This window comes from Cupressus sempervirens, chromosome 3 (genome assembly GCF_028749045.1).
Source record: "Cupressus sempervirens isolate cs-2001-9-10 chromosome 3, ASM2874904v1, whole genome shotgun sequence".
In the NCBI taxonomy this organism is placed as follows: Eukaryota; Viridiplantae; Streptophyta; class Pinopsida; order Cupressales; family Cupressaceae; genus Cupressus; species Cupressus sempervirens.
Window position 1 is genome coordinate 360,844,461 of NC_143120.1, and position 19,401 is coordinate 360,863,861.

A 19,401-nucleotide genomic window follows, 5' to 3' on the forward strand; every position below is an offset into this window, starting at 1 on the left:
CCTCAACAACAAGGTTATAAGTACTGCCACCATCCACAATAACATTGCAGATTTTACTAGCAGACTTACAACAAGTCATGAACAAATTACTCCTTTGACAAGGTTCCTATACCCTTTTACCAAACAGTACTAGCCGAGCCACTAAGTTCTCTCCTTGCCTCTTAGGTTCATTGACCGAGTCTTCAGCCTCATTCACAACAACTCTTCTATCACCAGCCTTCTGGGAACATTCATAAACTCTATGTCTTTCTTCACCAGAACGAAAACAACTACCTTTAATGGCAACCTTACCCGTCCTCTTTCTCGGCTCAATAGGTTTTGGTTCATCTTCTGCACTCAATTTATCCTTTGCCAAGTGATCTTGCTTCTCCTTCCATCTGGAACTACCTTGATGTCTTCAACTTATCTTTTGCCTTTGGCGCATACTGATAAGCATCCTCAACCGAATCAATCTTCAACATACCAACCTCATCTTGAATATTAAATCTCAAACCATTAATGTACCGAGCCACCTTCTCCTTAGACAATTCTTTATGTCCAGACCGAATTGTTAACTTATAAAACTCCTCGGTGTAAGCCTTGACAGACATATCCTTCTGTTTTAGATTCTGCAATCTCTTAAACAACTCAAGTTCATAATCAGCAAGAATGAACGTAGCCTTCAGTTTAGTCACCATCAATCTCCAGCGAGTGATCTTCATTTCACCTTCTTCTTCCCTATCTCTCTACAATTCTTTCCACCATAAAGTAGCATGTCCTTTCAACTTAGTTTGTGCCAACCTCACTCTGAGCGGATCTCCAATATCCTCTAACTCAAAGTAGTCTTCCAATTTGCCAATCCAATCAATCAGGTCTTCAGGATTCAAAGTACCTGAGAAATTAGAAACATCCATCTTGTGCTTCAGCTTCAATTGAGATCTAGATCTATCCAATTGACCATTTCTATCTTCCATAGGTCTATCCATTCGATCAGTTTCGTCTTCGCCACTAGATCTAGCAACTTCAAAGTCTTTAGGAGCTTCCTCATAACTATCTTTAGTACCCACATTCCTAGGTACACCAGCAAGAGCTCTCATGATCTCATTCTTCATCAATTCCATCTCAGATCTGAAATTTGTTTTAACCTTCTCTGAGGTCCTTGCTTCCACAACATCGCAGAGGTCTTCAATCGCCCTAGGCTCCAATCTACTCGGAGGCATCTTTCAAGATCTTCGTAAGCCCAAATTTAGAAATCACCACCCAGATCAACCTTCAGCTTCACAAGGTCAACCTTCAACTCTAATAATCTCGAACCAAGTCAAACCTTCGCTTTGATACCACCTGACGTAGTGCAAGGCAAGAGAATCCCCACAGGAGATGTCCTAGCCCCTAGTAAATAATTACACAGCGGAATACAAACAATAACACAAAGATTTAGATCCAGAATAACACCAATTCTCACAATAGAATCATAACATTTACATCCAACATGCCCAGTTGTAAGACCTCCTGGGTTACGGTCAAATACATAGCAATTATAGTAGTAAATTTGCAAGACCTTGCAAGCTCCAACCACTAGCTAGTCCAAAACCACAATCTGGTAGAGAAGTCCAAGAAGAATCTAAACTTGTGCTCGCAAGCCACCAAGCAACCGTCTTGTTTTCCAAGCCACACTCGGCTACTAGCTTTGCCCAACTTTGCTCCTCTCAGCAACTCCATGCTGAACTGAATAACAATTCAAGACTCCACAAGATCCTCTACGTATACCCAACTAGGCCATGAGTCGGCCTAGCAAGTTACAAATTAAATAAACCCCTACATTAAATACATATTTGAGCCATAAGTCGGCTTGCAACAGATATTAAATACACAATGCCTTAGTCGGATCACAACACCCATTAAATGCACCTAGGATAAAGATCCAGGCCCCAAATAACTCCACATACACATCTCCAGATTGATCCACACCTCGATCACATGCTACCTACATTAAATGCACTAAGTCATCCGATCAAATCCGCAAGAACTCCATTTTGCAAGCCAAATTGTCGAGCGTCGCAAAACTCCAAGCATTGCCAAGCAACAATACTTGCCTAGCAATGAAGTATAAGCCGAGCAACACAGTAGCAATTGAAGAATATAGTATATGTTGAACTCCTTCAGAGACCGAGCACGCAAGGCATTGCCGAGCAACAATCTATGTCGAGCTCCTTCAAAGACCGAGCCCCTTGGCCAACACTACAACCAAGAACTGCTCAAAACAACTCCAAGTCCTTCAACTCCAAGCTCAAAACAACTCCATCATGTAGGCTTGCCAACTTCCCTAGGATGCTCCTACATTAGCGAGGAAGGTGATTAGTTAGATGATGACACATGGGATGAAGAGAAGGATGGTGTGTCAAAGGTTGTTGTATTGGTGATGAGGTTGGGTGAGTCTCAGCCTAGGGTGGGTTTTGCCTCCCATTTTTTGATATATGTTGACTTTGGCTATGTAAATGCTAGCATATGTTATGTTGGTCTTGTCTCTAGTCTATTGGCCTTATGCTGCATATGCCCATTGTGTTCTACTATGTCTCAGTCAGTAGCAGTTTTGGTGTGGGTCTTTGAGTTATGGTTTTACTTTTGTTACTAGGGCTGTTATGTTTTTTGGTGGCATACTAATGTGCCCCTTACATGGGGTCTGTATTGATAGTGTAAAATCTCTTGAAGTTAACATACATGTGTGTGGACCTATTAGTGCCACATTATTAGATTAAAAAAGGATCCTAGACTTGAAATAAAGATGAGTAAAATACCTATAATTGATATTGTACACTAATCGTTAAACTTTGTTTAGCAAAACTGCATTATCATACCAAATAAGGTGGACCCAAATAAGCCAAATATTTGAAGGCAAAATAATTAATATTTTGCTAAATTCAAGCTATTGCTTCTTTCTAACAATGTCAATCCAAAATCTCCTCAATAACTACAAGGAAGGTTCTTTAGAAGGTTATTCTACAACAATAATAGATCTTCTTTCTTACTTTTAACTCTTTTCATTTAGTGCGACACAACACCTTGTTAGATTCTCAATCACAGTGTATGGCAATGGTTATTGGTCCTTGCAAAGTATTTATTGACTCTTTGTGGAAATTTGGTTACCTACATAAGTACCAAAAGGTGTAATGGTTTTCTTTTGACTGTTTTCAAGGAGATCTGTTTCTTCCTACTGGAGCTTCAATGCTGTTGGTTTTCTACTGATGGTTGTAACTTATAAATAACTATATGTGGTTGAGACATGGACATTGGAGTTGAGACATTTTAATAAAAAATTCTTGGACTTCCTTGTTGTTAAGTACCTCTTATCTATTCCTAGTTGAATATTTAATATCCTTGCCTTGGGTAAAGTACAGATGCCTTTGTGGAATTCTTTCTCCCTTTCTTGATTATGTACCACTAGTTGTTCATGTTTAGATTCATCTAAACTAGCAAGCCCATTTTCCTTCGCTAGATTCCTATTTAGACAACTTATATTAATTCTTTAATGCTATCATGGTCATCATCTTATTGAATTTTTATCTTCTCTTTTTGATTTGCTGGAGATTTTCTTTGTTACTTACCAATACCTCTTTCTTTAAATCCTGTATGGAATAGTTAATATCCATACCATGGATAAAGAATGGATTCCTTTATGGAATTCCCTCCCCCTTTCTTGATTATGTACCTCTAGTTGTTCTTGTTTAGATTTATGCAAAGTGGTAAGCTCATTTTTTTCGATAGATTCCCATTCAGACAACTTTTTCCATTAATTCCTTGAAGCTGTCATGGTCATCATCTTTTGAATTTTCATCATCTCTCCTTGATTTGCTGGAGATTTTCTTTACAACTTGGCTATCTGATTGCATCTTGGGATTTTTCTACTTATTGAACAACAATTTCTTGATTACTTGGTGGGTGTTTCTCCATAAGAAACATACAATCCTTTCTCAATAAAAGGCATCCTTTCACTTCTCCAGTACTTCTTTGGGTGTTCAAACTTGTATGGGTTTGTAATTCTCTATTTTTGTAGAAGCTCTTTGTATACCCTTCTTGGAATATTGGAGTTTCCAAACACATATCCAAGTTTCCTACACTCGTAGCATCTAATTGGTAAGCTATCATAGTCAATTTCTTGTCTCCATACTCCCTAGGGTGAGTTGATATAGATTGAATGAATGATGGCTTTGCAAATGTGAAGGAAAAGTTCACTGACCTCATGACCAGTTAAAGTCTCAAGGGATGAACTGTTCTTTGCGCCACCTCACTCAACTAGTGCTCTAGTGAGCTAGGAGATCAAGACAACTAAATGATAGAGAGATTTAAGAAAAATCAAGACACTAGATGCAAGAAAACTAAATAACTTTATGCAACTAATAGATAATGGTATTTCAACTGTAAAAAATGAAAATATTGGTTACAAAAACCGAACACCAAAACCTACGAGCTCACTACCTTTGACACCAATGCAAGTTGTAGATGGCAATGTAGATACAAGACATTAGCTTGACGCACATTTGTCCTGTATGAACATAGTACATATTCCAAGGCATAAATCGAAAGAAAAGAAAAATAACAATACTAACAAAAATATAAAAAGTGAAGTGCGGAAATACTGAGAACAAGTTAACTACACAAGTAGAGATAAAGTGAAATGACAAAGGTGATGGGAAAGATTTACAACGCAAATAAGTCGGAGAAGATGTTGATGAAGCCTACTTGTAGCTCCACTCCTTTCTCCTATAAAGTTGCACAAACTAAAATAAGGAAAGTGGTTGTAGGCCACGTGGGAGCTTGCCGTAGTCGAACCCTCATTTTGGTGTTTCCACCTCCAAGGACAACCACATAGATACTTGATGATAGATATTTGAAAATAATAAAAACTACAATAGATAACAAATGATAATATTGTGATAAGAATGTTATGACATGCCCAACGGAAATACTAGGTGAGAGCCTGAGAGAGTCCTCCGAGATTCACAAAACTAGAAGCTTAATAGGGTGAAGGTAGATGAACCAAACAATGGAGACACAATGTTGCAAAGATGGATAAATCGTATGCCAAAAATGAGGCTCTAGAATGGAGTTTAAACATGCAAGGTTGAAATTAGGCGTTGGTGGTGGAATTGGGTGTTAGAATGCAAAGGTGGCAATTTGTAATGCCTTAATGACACTTTGCAGATTCGCAGGACGAGTGTGTGGCTAACGAATATCTTCACGTTGCACACACATCTAGACCATCCAAGCCATGTGGCCAAGATTTGGAGCAGGTGGTTGACAAAGAAGATTGGAGGGGTGCAAAGGATGATATAGAATTTCAAATTTCAAGCTAAGTTCGGAACAAGGTGTGATGACAAATTACATAGGGATGCAAATTTATGGCATTACAGTTTGCCCCAACTTTAGCAAGCATATCATAATAGAGAATGAGAGCAAAAATAGAGAGAACTTACTTGACTTACCTGCAAGGTTTTCATCCTAATAGGGTTGCCCCTAGTGAGAAAACCTGGAGTTGTTGAGTCATATCGAGCATGCAAGATGAAGACATCTTGTGGATAAAGACCATTGCTGGTGCATTAGTATGGGTGGTAAGTTGTGTTGTGACAGATAGCCATATGATAGGGTGATTTTGATAGTGCGATGATGTGAGTAGAAAAAGCTAGATAATTGCATTATAGGGCAGCTTTAGATTGTGCACCTACATGAGTAGCAAAAGCTAGATAGTTACGATGGGGCAACTTAAGACATGCATCTACACGAGTAACAAAAGCTAGATAGTTGTGTGATAGGGCAACTTAGATCATGCCAATACATGCAACAAAACCTAGATAAGCTTACAATAGAGTGAGATTGGATAAGATAGTGGATTACCCACCCAAAGGCAAATGAGGTAGTGGATTGGTTTCCTCAAAGGCAAACAAGATAGTGGATTAGTTCCCACAAAGGCAAACATAAAGATAAAAAGTTTTGAATTTCCCTAGAAAAACCTTTGATGTAGAGACACCATGATAATTAGAAAATAAGACAAATAGATAAAATAGATATAACAACCCCCATTTGAATGGACTTTGCTACTTAGAGGGGAGCAAAGGACATTCTAAGGGGGGTGACATGTCAACATATGAGATGTTTCATGGAATGTCTGTTCCTAACAGGAGACAAATGATCATGGCCATCAAGACCAAGAAAGGGGTAAATATATGCAATATCTGTCTTCTTAGGGGTATTACATCATAAACAACATGCTTGGATGTGAAGAATAACACATGAAGATAGAAAAATAAAAATAAAAATTAGGGCCAACATGGAAGGAAAGCCTACACACCCTCGACCCTTTGCATCATCCCCAAATGTTGAAATTCAAGACACGAGAAATAGAAGAAAAAGACAACAAAAATAGATGTACAATAAACAACTCTCAATTTCCAAGTACCAACAGAGTACAAGGGTCCTTCGGAGGGGAACGACATTAAAAGACAAGCATTGGGAACACATGCAAACATGCTTTAATCTAAAGATGTAGAAGTGGTTTCTACCTTCATAGGTTGTCCACTAGCAGATCATTGCCCTCAATCTTCATCATATGGGGAGGGAGGTTGAGATTGCAATGATACGATCGCTATTACAGTCCTAGGCTGCCCATGAATAGCTAGATCCAAGTATGAGGCAACCTCGACATTTTCATCGAAGAGCGCCATTGAGGGAAGTGAGAGAGATCACATCTGAAGATCGCCATCATTGCCAAACTATCCTCAATCAATTCAAACAAACAAGCCTCATAGCTTGCAAGCGATCCATGCTGAGGTGTAGATATAGAAGATGCGCCACCAACATCTACAGAAAGGGGTGACGATGAACCCGGGAGAAGTTGGAGCAAACTTGTGACAAGGAACTCCGACACAAGATCTTCCTCTTAAAGGATGGAGGTGAAGCCCTCTGATCCACTGGAGCAACCATAAGCACCCTAGGAAAGTTAAGATGGCAGTTAGGGGATGGACTCGGTGTGGGCTAGGTGGCTATCACTGCACTAGATAGCATCTTGGTGTGCAACATGTTCATGTGTGTAGAGAACAATGGGATATCTAGTAAGGAGGTGATAAGTGGCAGCTCTTGTGAAGAAGAGATAAGATTTGGATTGGCTTGGCTCGAGGTCTTATGGTCACACTCAGAGCAAAGGGAAGTGAGATAGAGGAAGTCATAGGGAAAAAGGCTAGAGCAACTGTGATGGGAGTGAGAGCAGGGCTGAGAACATAAGTGGGAGTGATAGATAGTTTCCAAGGATGCACTCTCTGCTTTTGCAATGGTCACACATGCCTCATAGCTTGCAAGCGACCCATGTTGAGGTACAGATGTAAAAGATGCCCCACCGACCTTTGCAAAACGGGTGGAGTCAGACTTGGGAGAAGCCGAAACTTCTTCCTCCACTACAAGAATAGAAATGAAAAGAGGATTTGCCAGAGTAGACTTGTGACGAGAGAACTCCAACATAGGATCTTTCTCTTAAAGGATGGAGGTAAAGCCCTTTGATAGACTGTAACAAGCTTAAGTACCCTAGGAAAGTTAGGATGGTGATTAGGGGATGGTGTTGGTGTGGGCAGGGTGAACATCATTGCGCTAGATACCATTTGGGTGTGCAACATATTCACGAGCATAGAGAACAATGGGATATCTAGTAAGGACGTGATAAGTGACAACTCTTGTAATGGAGAGATGAAGACTTGGACCTACTTGGCACAATGCCCAATGATCACTCTCAAAGTAGGGGAAGTGAGATGGAGGAGGTCATAGGGCGAAAGGTTGGAGCAATTGAGAGGGGAATGGGAGCAGGGCTAGGAGTAGAAGTGAGACAACAGACACAGGTTGCAAAGATGCACTCTTTGTGCTTGCAGCGGTCTCATGTATCGAGGCCCTCTCTTGTCAATGGCTGTGACAACCATGCTCATGCACCGGTTGGTTTTGATGTATGTCAAGGTTGGGTTGAGAATCCTATGAGGGCCTAGAGGCATCTTTTTCCATAAGAGTGGTCATTGATGCAATTGTCAACAAAGAAGAGAGTTGTTGACAAAGAAGAGGGCCCATTGATGGAGTAGGAGGTATCACCGACATAGCAACTATTGGCCCAGTTACAACCACCCTTACTCTTTATCCTATGGGTAGCATGAGTAACTCAGGATGCCCTCAAAGGTTGAGGAGTAGGTGATAAAGGAGAGGGTATGGTGTTAGGTGACTTCCTACCCTTGCCATAAATAGAAGGGCAAGGTATGTTTGTAATGATTGGGATAGGCAAAGGTGTACGAACCTTGGGTTTAGGCAACATGGGTGCCTTTCCTTTGTTTGCACTGGGTACAAATAGGGGAACAAAAGATATCGCTCAAGGTTGTGATACCTAAGGTGGACGAGGAGGCTTTCCATGGGATACATTGTAATGTCCCCTTCGAGAGGCTTACCCTTAATTCCCTTTTAATTACCACCTTAAGGTTTAGAATTTTGTGGATAACTTATAAATATGTTTAATATGCCAAAAAGAATAATACAATGTCTATCCCTTAACACTATATATATATATATATATATATATATATATATATATATATATATATATATATTCACCCATTGATATAGAAGTTCTCTGAAACAATGATATGTATATCAGAGCCAACATATTTAATTGAATATCCTTCTCATAATATCCATATGCCACATTATGTCTTCAATGGTCCCTTAATTTTATTCTTTCCTCTATACTTCCCTACACATATCCAATGCTCTTATTTCATTTGGTTTCCAAATTTTCTTTTTCCTTTTGGGTTAATCCTCGAATCCCAATTCCACAATATTACTCTTGATTCTTGAATGACGTAAATTGTTATGTCATGGGAATGTTGATGTCAAATTAGGGTGATCAGACCACACTTAATCATTTCCTATCCTTTATTCATGCATTACCTTCTTACATATTTTAAATTGTCTTCTCCATTATCAATGGCATTTTTATTAAAATCCCCACCTTTTCTATTAGATCCGTTCACCATGTATTTCCTTGTCCCAATGCTCTTATCTTCCCTTGGACTTTGTTATTAGCTTCCTTTTAAATTATCCCCCACATTGGCAATGCCCTTGAGGGTGTGTATGTACCATTTGATCTTTGTTTCGAATTCCTCTTTTTGATCACCTTTCTACTCATATCCTTTTTGCTTACCCCCCATTACCAACTCCCTACTCTCCGCAACTAAGTACCTCCTACTCCTTTACCATTAAGGTGGCGATTGAATATAGGTTGAGCATTAAAGTGATGACGTGGCATATCATGTGGACCCCCCAATGGCACTAAAGTCATCTCGACTGTACTTTCCTTGTCTTATTTTTATGAAAATTGTGATGTCTTTCTAATGTTTGCCATGCTTAGTCTCCTTAGGAGTTTTCACGTTTTTCTTTATATATATATATATATCTTATGCACTTCTTATATTGTTTTCGCCTTCGTATATTACTTTTACCATTAGGAGGGCATGTATATATATGTGCCAAAGGGGACTGGCGTGATGTATTATGTAGAATTTATTTTATTGTGTAATCAATTTTATAATAACAAGGTTATTTGGTTAATATGAGATTTATATTGGGATTATATATTATTATTAATGTTTATAATTAGATAATAACTAGATCTTACGATTATCTTGAATATGATATAAATTAATGATTGAATTGAATAAAAAAGATTATAAATTATATATTATAAATATATATTTATATAGTTGTTGATAATGTTATTATCATTCATATATATAAGATATATTAATGGTGATATTATATGTATATTTTAATCATACGATATATTACTATTATATATATTTTTATTTAATATTTTAATTATCTAAAATTGTGGGATTCTATTTTTTCTTTTTTTTTTTTGGGGGGGGGGGGGGGGGGTCATGAGACACATTCTTGTCCCGAATCCTCGACAAAGAAGGGACAAAGGATGAAGCATGTTGGGCCTCATGGGAAGGTGGGATAGGAGGAGGAGATTAGCTACTGTAGTTTTAAGATTTAGTTCCTTGGCCTTGTATTTTGGTAAGCCAGAAAAGAAGCATCCTACTGGGGATGCAGGAGCCCAACTAGAATAGGCCGGAAATGATCAATGAGAAAACCCTCATGCCACACATAAGGACAATAGTAGTGTCCCAGATCTTGTAAATAATGCCTTCATGAGGAAACTTCAAGCACTTATGCACACTCAAAGGGATGACTCCCATGGATACAAGCCAGGGGATACCTAATTTTGAAGAGGTCTAATTTTGAAATGACAACAAATTTTGAAAAGGACTTGAGTCCTACTTACACCATCCAGGCGGTGGATCCCAAAGGGGGAAGTGATAGCCCATAATGCAAAACAAAAATCATACCTTGTACAATTCAAATCATTGACAAAGAGCATCTTCTCGATTATAAGGTCAATCCGACATGTTGGATCAACCATGATGCCCCTAATAAAGGCAACCATTGATCAATGCTAGGATATAGAGGGGAGAGGGCTCTCCATTAGATGCTTCATCTAGAGGGGTGAAAGTGATGCTACTTTTAGATACTCTCTAGGTAAGTGTCGAAATTGGAGTGATCGTCACCATCTCCACAAAGGGACTTCCACTCGAAAAGGGAAAGGTTTGATGTTGAAGGCATTAGTTCATGTCCGACTCGCCAAAATGTTAAGGAAAAGTTCACCAACCTCAAGACCAGCTAAAGTCTCGAAGGATGAATCATCCCTTATGCCACCTCACTTAATCAATTCTCTGGTGAGTTAGGGGATTTAGACAACTAAATGATAACGATATTTAAGACAAGTCAACACATTGTATGCAAGAAAGCTAATTAAAATTATGCTACTAAGAGATAATAATATTTTGACAATAGAAAATGAAAATACCAGTCACAGAGAACGAACACCGAAACCTCTAAGCTCACTGCCCTAGACACCAACACGGGTCGCGAATGGTAGCGTGGTTACAAAATGTGAATGTAATGTGTGTTCATCTTGTATGGATAGAGTATAGATTCGAAGGCACAAATTCCAAGAAAAGTGAAATAACAATGCTAACTAAAGTCTAGAAAGTAAAGTGCAAAAATATCAAGAATAGGTAAAATACACAAGTATAGATAAAGTGGGATGACAATGGTGATGGGAAAGGCTTATAAACCAAAGAAGACCGAGAAGATGTCCATTAAACCCACAAGTAATTCTACTCCTTTCTCCAACAAACTTGTACACACTAAAATATGGAAAATGGTTAAGGGTTGTGTAGGAGCTTGCCACTGTCAAACCTTTGTTTTGGTGTTTCCACCTTTGCGGACAGCCAGATAGATAACCAAAAATGATAGTAGACAACAATAGATCACACATGATAACAAGATTGTGATTAGAATGTCATAATATGCTCAAGGAAAATCCAAGGTGAGAGGGTGAGAGACTCCCCTCTAAGAATCTCAAAGTTAGAAGCTCGATAGAGTGAAGGTATATGAGCCAAATAATGGAGACACACCATTGCAAAGATGGAGGCTGAATGTAAGCCATCCCAATGGAAAATGGCGATGAAGCCATGCAAAAGTCAAAACTTGTGGCTGGAGAGCAAAGTCAGTGAAGAAGACCAAAATAAGGCTCCAAATGGAGTTCGAACACGTTGGGTCAAATTTGGGTATTAGTGGGCAATGGGATTGGGTGTTACATTGCAAGTTTGGCAGTTTTTAATGCCTCAACAACACTCTGTACATCTACAATTTAGGGGACATGTGCGTGCATCTTTTTCTCTTTAATTGAAACCATGTAATGTCCCCTTCTCCGCACGAGCTATTTTGGCGCCTAGTTGGTCTATCTTTCCATCCGGATAGGCTAACGGCATGTGATTTAGGATGCCAGCCAGTCATAGGAGTTTTGGTTTCAGTGGAGGAGATTTTAAATGGGAAATTCTAAGGTTAAAGTCACTTTATTTTATTGAGTTGAAATATAAAGTACTTTATAGTTTAAAGTCACTTTACGACAAAATGATTTAAGTGACTAAAAGACAAAATAGTCTTTTATCTCACATTGCTAAGATGTTTGTATCTCTCCACACTTCGAGGTTATTAAAGAAAGCATTTGCATTGGGATTGGTACCATGAGATATGTTATTCAAAATTCCAGAAGGGTTGGTTTAATGTGACTTGGCATGTCTTGAGGACGAAACCCCTTGAGAAAAGAGTGAGACTGGACGCAAACCCAGGGACTCACACTTCATTGTGGACTAAATATTCGGTTAGTTATATTGAATATTTGAAAGTAAAAGACTGGAGTTTCAAACGTAGGAGGAAGGAAATGTGTTTCTGAAGAGGGCAGTTTGTGGTAGCAACATTTAGATCGGAGCAGCAGACGTAAGCTATTTAACAGGCAAGAAAGTGATCTTTTCATAATCGAAACAAGGTAAATCTCAGTGTGAACTTTTCTCTCCATGCTCACGGGTTGGTCTATCTTAGTCGGCTTCCACTAGCATTCTTCGCAGCAGGGATCAACGTAGAATTTAAGAGCAGTAGTTGGTAACATAACCATGTCCCATAACAGATACACAACACAATACTCCTCAAGACAAAGGTAAAAGGCAAGAAAGAATAGCAGGAACAGTTTATGTGGACTAGCGGTGACTGCAGGAAGGTTCATCAGTAGCAGCAGTGGCCTCTCACGTCAACACCACACTGTTCTCCAATTGTCGGCAGTTTCCAGTGATGAAAATCGGGTCTGTGTGTAAGCATGTCTTCTACTAGCAGACGCGTGTATTCTGCAATTCTCTAATATATAGTCATTTCCCAGTTTGCATCTATATAGTTTTTGGGTAGATTCCCCCCATCTTGTATTGCAATCTACAACTATTTATGCAACAACAAATATGAGTTTCGAAATGCCTGAATCTCATTTATGAATGGCCATTATCTTTGTAAAGTTTAGTAAATTTGGTACTACATCTTTACGTTTAGCTCACAACAGTTAGGTGTCTATCAACTGTTTGTTAAAATGTGTGGTTAAATGAATCCATTTCATTAAGGAAGTAAAAAGATGAATATTGCAGTAGTGTAACAACAATACCGTGCTCAAGACCTTTGTTTGCAAGACAACCATTTGACAGAATTCTTGCCAGTCAAAGCATATTTTATGATCAAATCTAGCAGAGGATATTACAGTGGTATCAGAGCCATAGGTCCTGCCATCTTGTGGGAAAATTTACTACATAATAGGTTGGAATAAATAATGAAAAATGACAGCGAGGTATGTGGAAGAAACCTTATAAATTCAGTCAACCCCAATTGGAACAAGCAGAGTCTTCAGAGCAGATTCACATTGAGTATAGTTATTCAATGGATGAGGAGTTAATTTTTGGAACAGGTGAATAGGCTAAACAGGCTAAACAGGTTGACCAAATTGAACAGGCAGAAAAGGCAAGCGACATTCAAATGGCTTGTAATGAAATTGACCCGGATCGAGAAGTAAGGGAAACTTTGCAGGCCATCAGAGATGGACAGAACAACATTGCTAATGTACTTCAGTAGCTTGCAGAGCAGTTAGCTCCGACTCACAGGGCAGCTCCGAGTCATTACAGTGGAGGTGGTAGTGTGGTAGGATCACCCCGAGTTATTAGGGCCCTTACACGAAACACAAACATGCTTTTAATGCCCGTTTTTAATGCAGAGGAAGAGGTAGCAACACCAGTGGCACCAAACTTATTGCCAGAAAACGTTATGGTGATGTATTATGAATGTGATTTGTTTCCTGACCTAGTTAAGCAAAATATGTCCTTTATTCAATACTTAAATAAAAAACGGGAGACAGAAAGACAACAGCAGGATAGGAGACCTAGAGCACCAAACACGGACATAAAGCATGCTATGAACAAACTATCTCTCCCTACTTTTAATTGCAGGAGTAAGACATTTGTGAGAGCTTTGATTCACAGGCTAGACACTTACCTAACACTTAAACCTATGTCAGAGATAGAAGCCATCAGATTTGCTACGATGCATTTAGAGGGAGCGGCATATGATTTGTGGCATTATGGGTTGGTTACCTAGGATCATGGTCTTATTACGTCCCTGAGACTTTCAGCTCTAAGCTGATTACTCGCTTTGACAAGAAGGATATAGAGGTCTATTATAGGGATTTGACACAGTTACAACAGGGTGGATTTCTGAATGATCGGATTTCGGTGATGGTTCCAGATATGTCAGAATAGCGTAAGGTAATGCTGTTCATCAAGAGTTTACAGGATAGATATAGAGGTTTGGTTAAGGTACTTAAACCAAACACTTTGGATGATGCTATTAAGATCCCACACAATCTAGAGTCACCCTCTTCGATATTACAACCTCTTAAGAAAACGTATAAGGGGACCACTTCATTCCAAAAGAACAAAAACCAGCATAAGGCTATACCTCCTAGGATGGACTTTGAGATGTGGAATGAACTTAGGAGGAAGAAGCTATGCTTTACTTGCAGAGAGCCATGGACACCAAATCATAGATGCCTTGGCAAAGGCAAGATACATTATGTAGAGGTACTTTCAAAGGAGGATAATGAGCAACAGGAGGGCAGATATGTTGATGATAGTGACGAGGAAGAGAATGAGGATTGACCACCTAGAGAGAGGAAGAAGGAAGGCACCTAGGGACAACCTCCTATCATAGCATCACTTTCTAGCGATCCCATGAGACACCCCTTTCTTTTGAAAGGAATTGTTAGAGGACAGTGTAATATATGTCTCTTGGATACAGGTGCCTCGCATAACTTCATAAGCTCATGATGGGTTACTAAGAGGAAGTTATAGATTGACGACATACTCGAGTTTGAGGTTAGAGTGGTAGGAGGTGAGAGATTGAGATGTGCAGGGAATGTGTCAGGACTTCCAATTCATTTTGATGATTTCCTTCTTGAGGTAGATTTTTATGTGGTTGACTTGGATGGGTTAGATGCCATGTTGGGTAGACAGTGGTTGCAAACTATTGGCAGGTACACAGTTGATCATGATAAGATGCAACTGGAATTCTTATAGGATGGCAGACAGGTGATCCTTAAGGCTATGCCGGAGGGAGAGCCCAAGTTAATTTCAGCCCACAACAAAGAGCTTGGGTTAAGTGGTTGTATCTAGGGGAGTACTATTACAACTCCTACCACATGTCCATTAAGATGTATCCATTTCGAGCTCTCTATGGCAGCGAGCCCTTGTCATTTGTAGACCTGGCTTTGCAGGACAACAGGGCACCACTAGCCGGGGATTGGATACAGGATCAACAGGATATCCTTAGATCTCTTCGGGAGAACATTCTACGGGCCCAGAATTAACAGAAGATGTATGCTGATCGTTGGTGGATTGAGCGGAGTTTTGAGTTGGGTGACGTGGTTTATCTCTGTCTCCAACCATACAGGTAGAGTTCCTTGAAGAAGAGTGGGTCTCAAAAACTTCAGCCAAGATTTTTTTGGTCCATATCACATTACGAGGAGGGTTGGTGAGGTCACCTATGAGTTAGATTTACCTGATGAAAGCAAAGTTCATAACATGTTCCACATTTCATGTCTCAAGAAAGTGATGGGCCAGCATATAGTACCCTCCATAGAGTTGCCTCCGCTCGATAAGGAAGAGAAGCTTGTATTAGTTCTAGCATAGGTGATAGAGGTCAAAGAGAGGAAGCTGCGTAATAGGTCCATCAAGGAATATTTGATTTGTTGGAAGGATTTACCTTATGAGGATGCCACTTGGGAAAGCGAGTCAATCCTACAACATCCGACATTGAGATTGCTTGAGGGCAAGCAATCTGGGGAAGGGAGGACCATAATGTCCCCTTCTCCGCGCTAGCTATTTTGGCGCCTAGTTGGTGTTAATGTTTGGTAGCTTCTGTCAGATAACTCTATGGTTATTCATATAATTATATATGTGATATAATATTATGTGAGATATAAGCTTATTATTTGATATATATATATATATATATATATATATATAAGTTTGTATTATTAATTATCTATTTATTGAATAGACATGTCTATTCATTCACCTATGCTCAATATAAATGAGAGGATGTTGCATATGGAAAAGATATACCTTATTACAGGCAATGCTTAGTACCGTTGCAGCAACGATCCGAGAAAACTAACAGTTGGTCTATCTTTCCATCCGGATAGGCTAACGGCATGTGATTTAAGATGCCATCCAGTCACAAAAGTTTTGGTTTCAATGGAGTAGGTTTTAAATGGAAAATTCTAAGGTTAAAGTCACTTTATTCTATTGAGTTGAAATATAAAGTATTTTATAGTTTAAAATCACTTTAAGACAAAATGACTTAAGTGACTAAAAGACAAAATAGTTTTTTATCCCACATTGCTAAGATGTTTGTATCTCTCCACACTTTGAGGTTATTAAAGAAAGCATTTGCATTGGGATTGGTACCATGAGATGTTATGTTATTCAGAATTCCAAAAGGGTTGGTTTAATGTACTTGGCATTTTCTTGAGGACAAAACCCCTTGAGAAAAGAGTGAGACTAGATGCAAACCCAGGGACTCACACTTCATTCTGGACTAACTATTCGGTTAGTTATATTGAATATCTGAAAGTAAAAGACTGGAGTTTCAAACGTAGGAGGAAGGAAACGTGTTTCTGAGGAGGGCAGTCTGTGGTAGCAACATTCAGATCAGAGCAGCAGACGTAAGCTATTTAACAGGCAAGAAAGTGATCTTTTCATAACCGAAACAAGGTAAATCTCAGTGTGAACTTTGCTCTCCATGCTCACGGGTTGGTCTATCTTAGTCGGCTTCCACTAGCAGTCTTCACAGCAGGGATCGGCATAGAATTTGAGAGCAGTAGTTTGTAACATAACCACGCCCCATAGCAGATACACAGCAGAGTACTCCTCAGGACAAAGGTAACAGGCAAGAAAGAATAGCAGGAGCAGTTTATGTGGACTGGTGGTGACTGCAGGAAGGTTCATCAGCGGCAGCAGTGGCCTCTCACGTCAACACCACACTCTTCTCCAACTGTCGGCAGTTTCCAGTGATGAAAATTGGGTCTGTGTGTAAGCACATCTTCTACTAGCAGACACGTATGTATTCTGCAATCCTCTAATGCATAGTCGTTTCCCAGTTCGCATCTATATAGTTTTTGGGTAGATTCCCCATATCTTGTTGCATTGCAATCTACAACTATTTATGCAGCAGCAAATAGGAGTTTCGAAATGCCTGAATCTCATTTATGAATGGCCATCATCTTTGTAAAACTTTAGTTAAATTGGTACTGCATCTTTACTTTTTACTCACAGCAGTCAGGTGTCTATCAACTGTTTGTTAAAAGGTTTGGTTAAATGAATCCATTTCCTTAAGGAAGTAAAAAGATGAATATTGCAGGAGTGTAACAACAGTGCCGTGCTCAAGACCTTTGTTTGCAAGACAACCATTTGACAGAATTCCTGCCAGTCAAAGTATATTTTCTGATCAAATCCAGCAGAGGATATTAAAAACCATGACCAGCTTTTGTTCTACATGTTTGATAGTCTTTGGGTCAAAAGGGGTCATAGGGAAAGGAAATTCAGAATCTCTCACTATGATAGTCTTCTTGGTGGAGTTTGCCTGTACTAGGTTAGACAACTTGCCCAGGTATTCTATCTTGCGTTCCCTCATGGGATAAAGCTAAACACAAGCTATGCTGTAGTTTTCTTCAAATTCAAATGAGTTAAAATCTATTGTAATAATGCAGTTAAAAAAAGGATGTGATATGGAAGCAGACATGGCTGGGCTCCATTCAATTGGTGTTTTTCATTAGGAAGGTGATAATGCACTTTGATCATTACACTCTTGAAATTCTGCACTGATTTTGCGATCCAGATCCGATTATTTCAGCCAATATGAGCCTTTTTTGTTAAATCCACAATCTTTTATCAGTTTCATCCATTGTGAAGCCCAGTTTGCACTTTATCCATTCTTAGGTAATGGTTAAACCCTTTTCTGGTTGGAAGACTTGCTCATCTGATGCATGTTGATGCACAAGTTTATATCAGATCGTCTTTTGAGACTTGATGGGATTAATAAGCTATGCAAGATCTCAGTTTGGAGAGGGCAGACTTGTTGGGGAGGTCATTAAATTTCTCTACACTGGAGACTTCTTGATTCTACCTAGGCCTAAGAGATGAAAGTAAGCAATCCACTGTAGTAGAGAAGATTGGACTTGGAGGGAGGTGAAATGTAGACTTTATTTATAGAATGATTTTTCATTTTCTGTTCAACATATACACCCACTCTTTTTCTCTGCCTGTCCCACACATACTTAGCACATGCATGCATGGTTCCTCTCATAGTCTAGTTTGTTGTGGACTTGTTTGATGGCATTCATTTTCATCAAATATGTTTTGGTTTATATTGGTAATTTTTGTGGAAATTTCTCATCGATCTGTCATAATGTTGCTCTTGGTACAGTGCCTTCTACAAGAACATGGTTAGAATTGGGAAATGTGTTACTTTGAATCAGGTAAGATAGCATCAGCTGTTCTTTCTTTCCCTCTTTTGATTATTCAAATATAAATTGCTTTATTTCTTTCTGTTGGATAAAGTTTTTTAATGGTAGCACAATAGAGGGGAGTTTGTAACTTATGGGACCATTTTTCAGAGTATGGAGTGAGAAAACTAGCAGTAAAATATGGTCATATACATCATTTTTATTTATCTTTGTAAAAGAGATGATTATTCAGTCCCATGCATCTTTCTTTGAATGGCAGCAATAATAAAATTTGATAGAATTACAGCAGGATGTGTTCCCCCACTGCCTACCCACCCAAACTTTTCTTTCCAATCCCTTGCAGCATCCCGGGGACCTGAGAATATCTAGCTATTCTTTGGATGGCTTGGGATGTCTATGCCATCCTCTTTCATTTAACATGGAAAATAAAAAAATAAATAAAAAATATGATGTTGGGTTCCCCTTGCTGCTTCTTAATCCTCAATCCTTCCTACAGCTAAGCCACACACTCAATTGCAACTCACAATTACCAAAACCAATTTGCATTTTATACTTATATCTGTTAACTGTTTTATATATATTTTTATCTATAAATCTTACTGCTATATCTATTGTTGGACATTTAGTCACTTTTTAGCCTTGGAACCTTCTGTTGCAATTAAAAGAATAAAATTTTAATTTTTTATTTCTACTATATTTGAAGCATTGAATCTTGAATTTAATGCATTATGTGAATGTTTAAACTTCAATTTTGATGTCATGCACTGGTTAATCTTGTACAATTTTATGTTTGTGTACTGCGATATCTATTGTTGGACATTTAGTAACTTTTTAGCCTTGGAACCTTCTGTTGCAATTAAAAGAATGAAATTTTAATTTTTTATTGCTGC

At 38.8% G+C, this 19,401-nt stretch overlaps 1 protein-coding gene across 2 annotated transcripts in view; it reads left to right on the forward strand.

Annotated features, from left to right (window-relative positions):
* The window catches only part of LOC149566492 (Nucleotidylyl transferase superfamily protein), a 143,978-nt gene that overhangs the window by 41,462 nt on the left and 83,115 nt on the right, over positions 1-19,401 (forward strand). For both annotated transcript variants that reach the window (XM_089819810.1, XM_089819811.1), the window contains one exon: positions 18,472-18,523. In XM_089819810.1, coding sequence (XP_089675936.1) covers positions 18,472-18,523 — 52 coding nt within the window. The remainder of the gene's footprint in view (positions 1-18,471; positions 18,524-19,401) is intronic.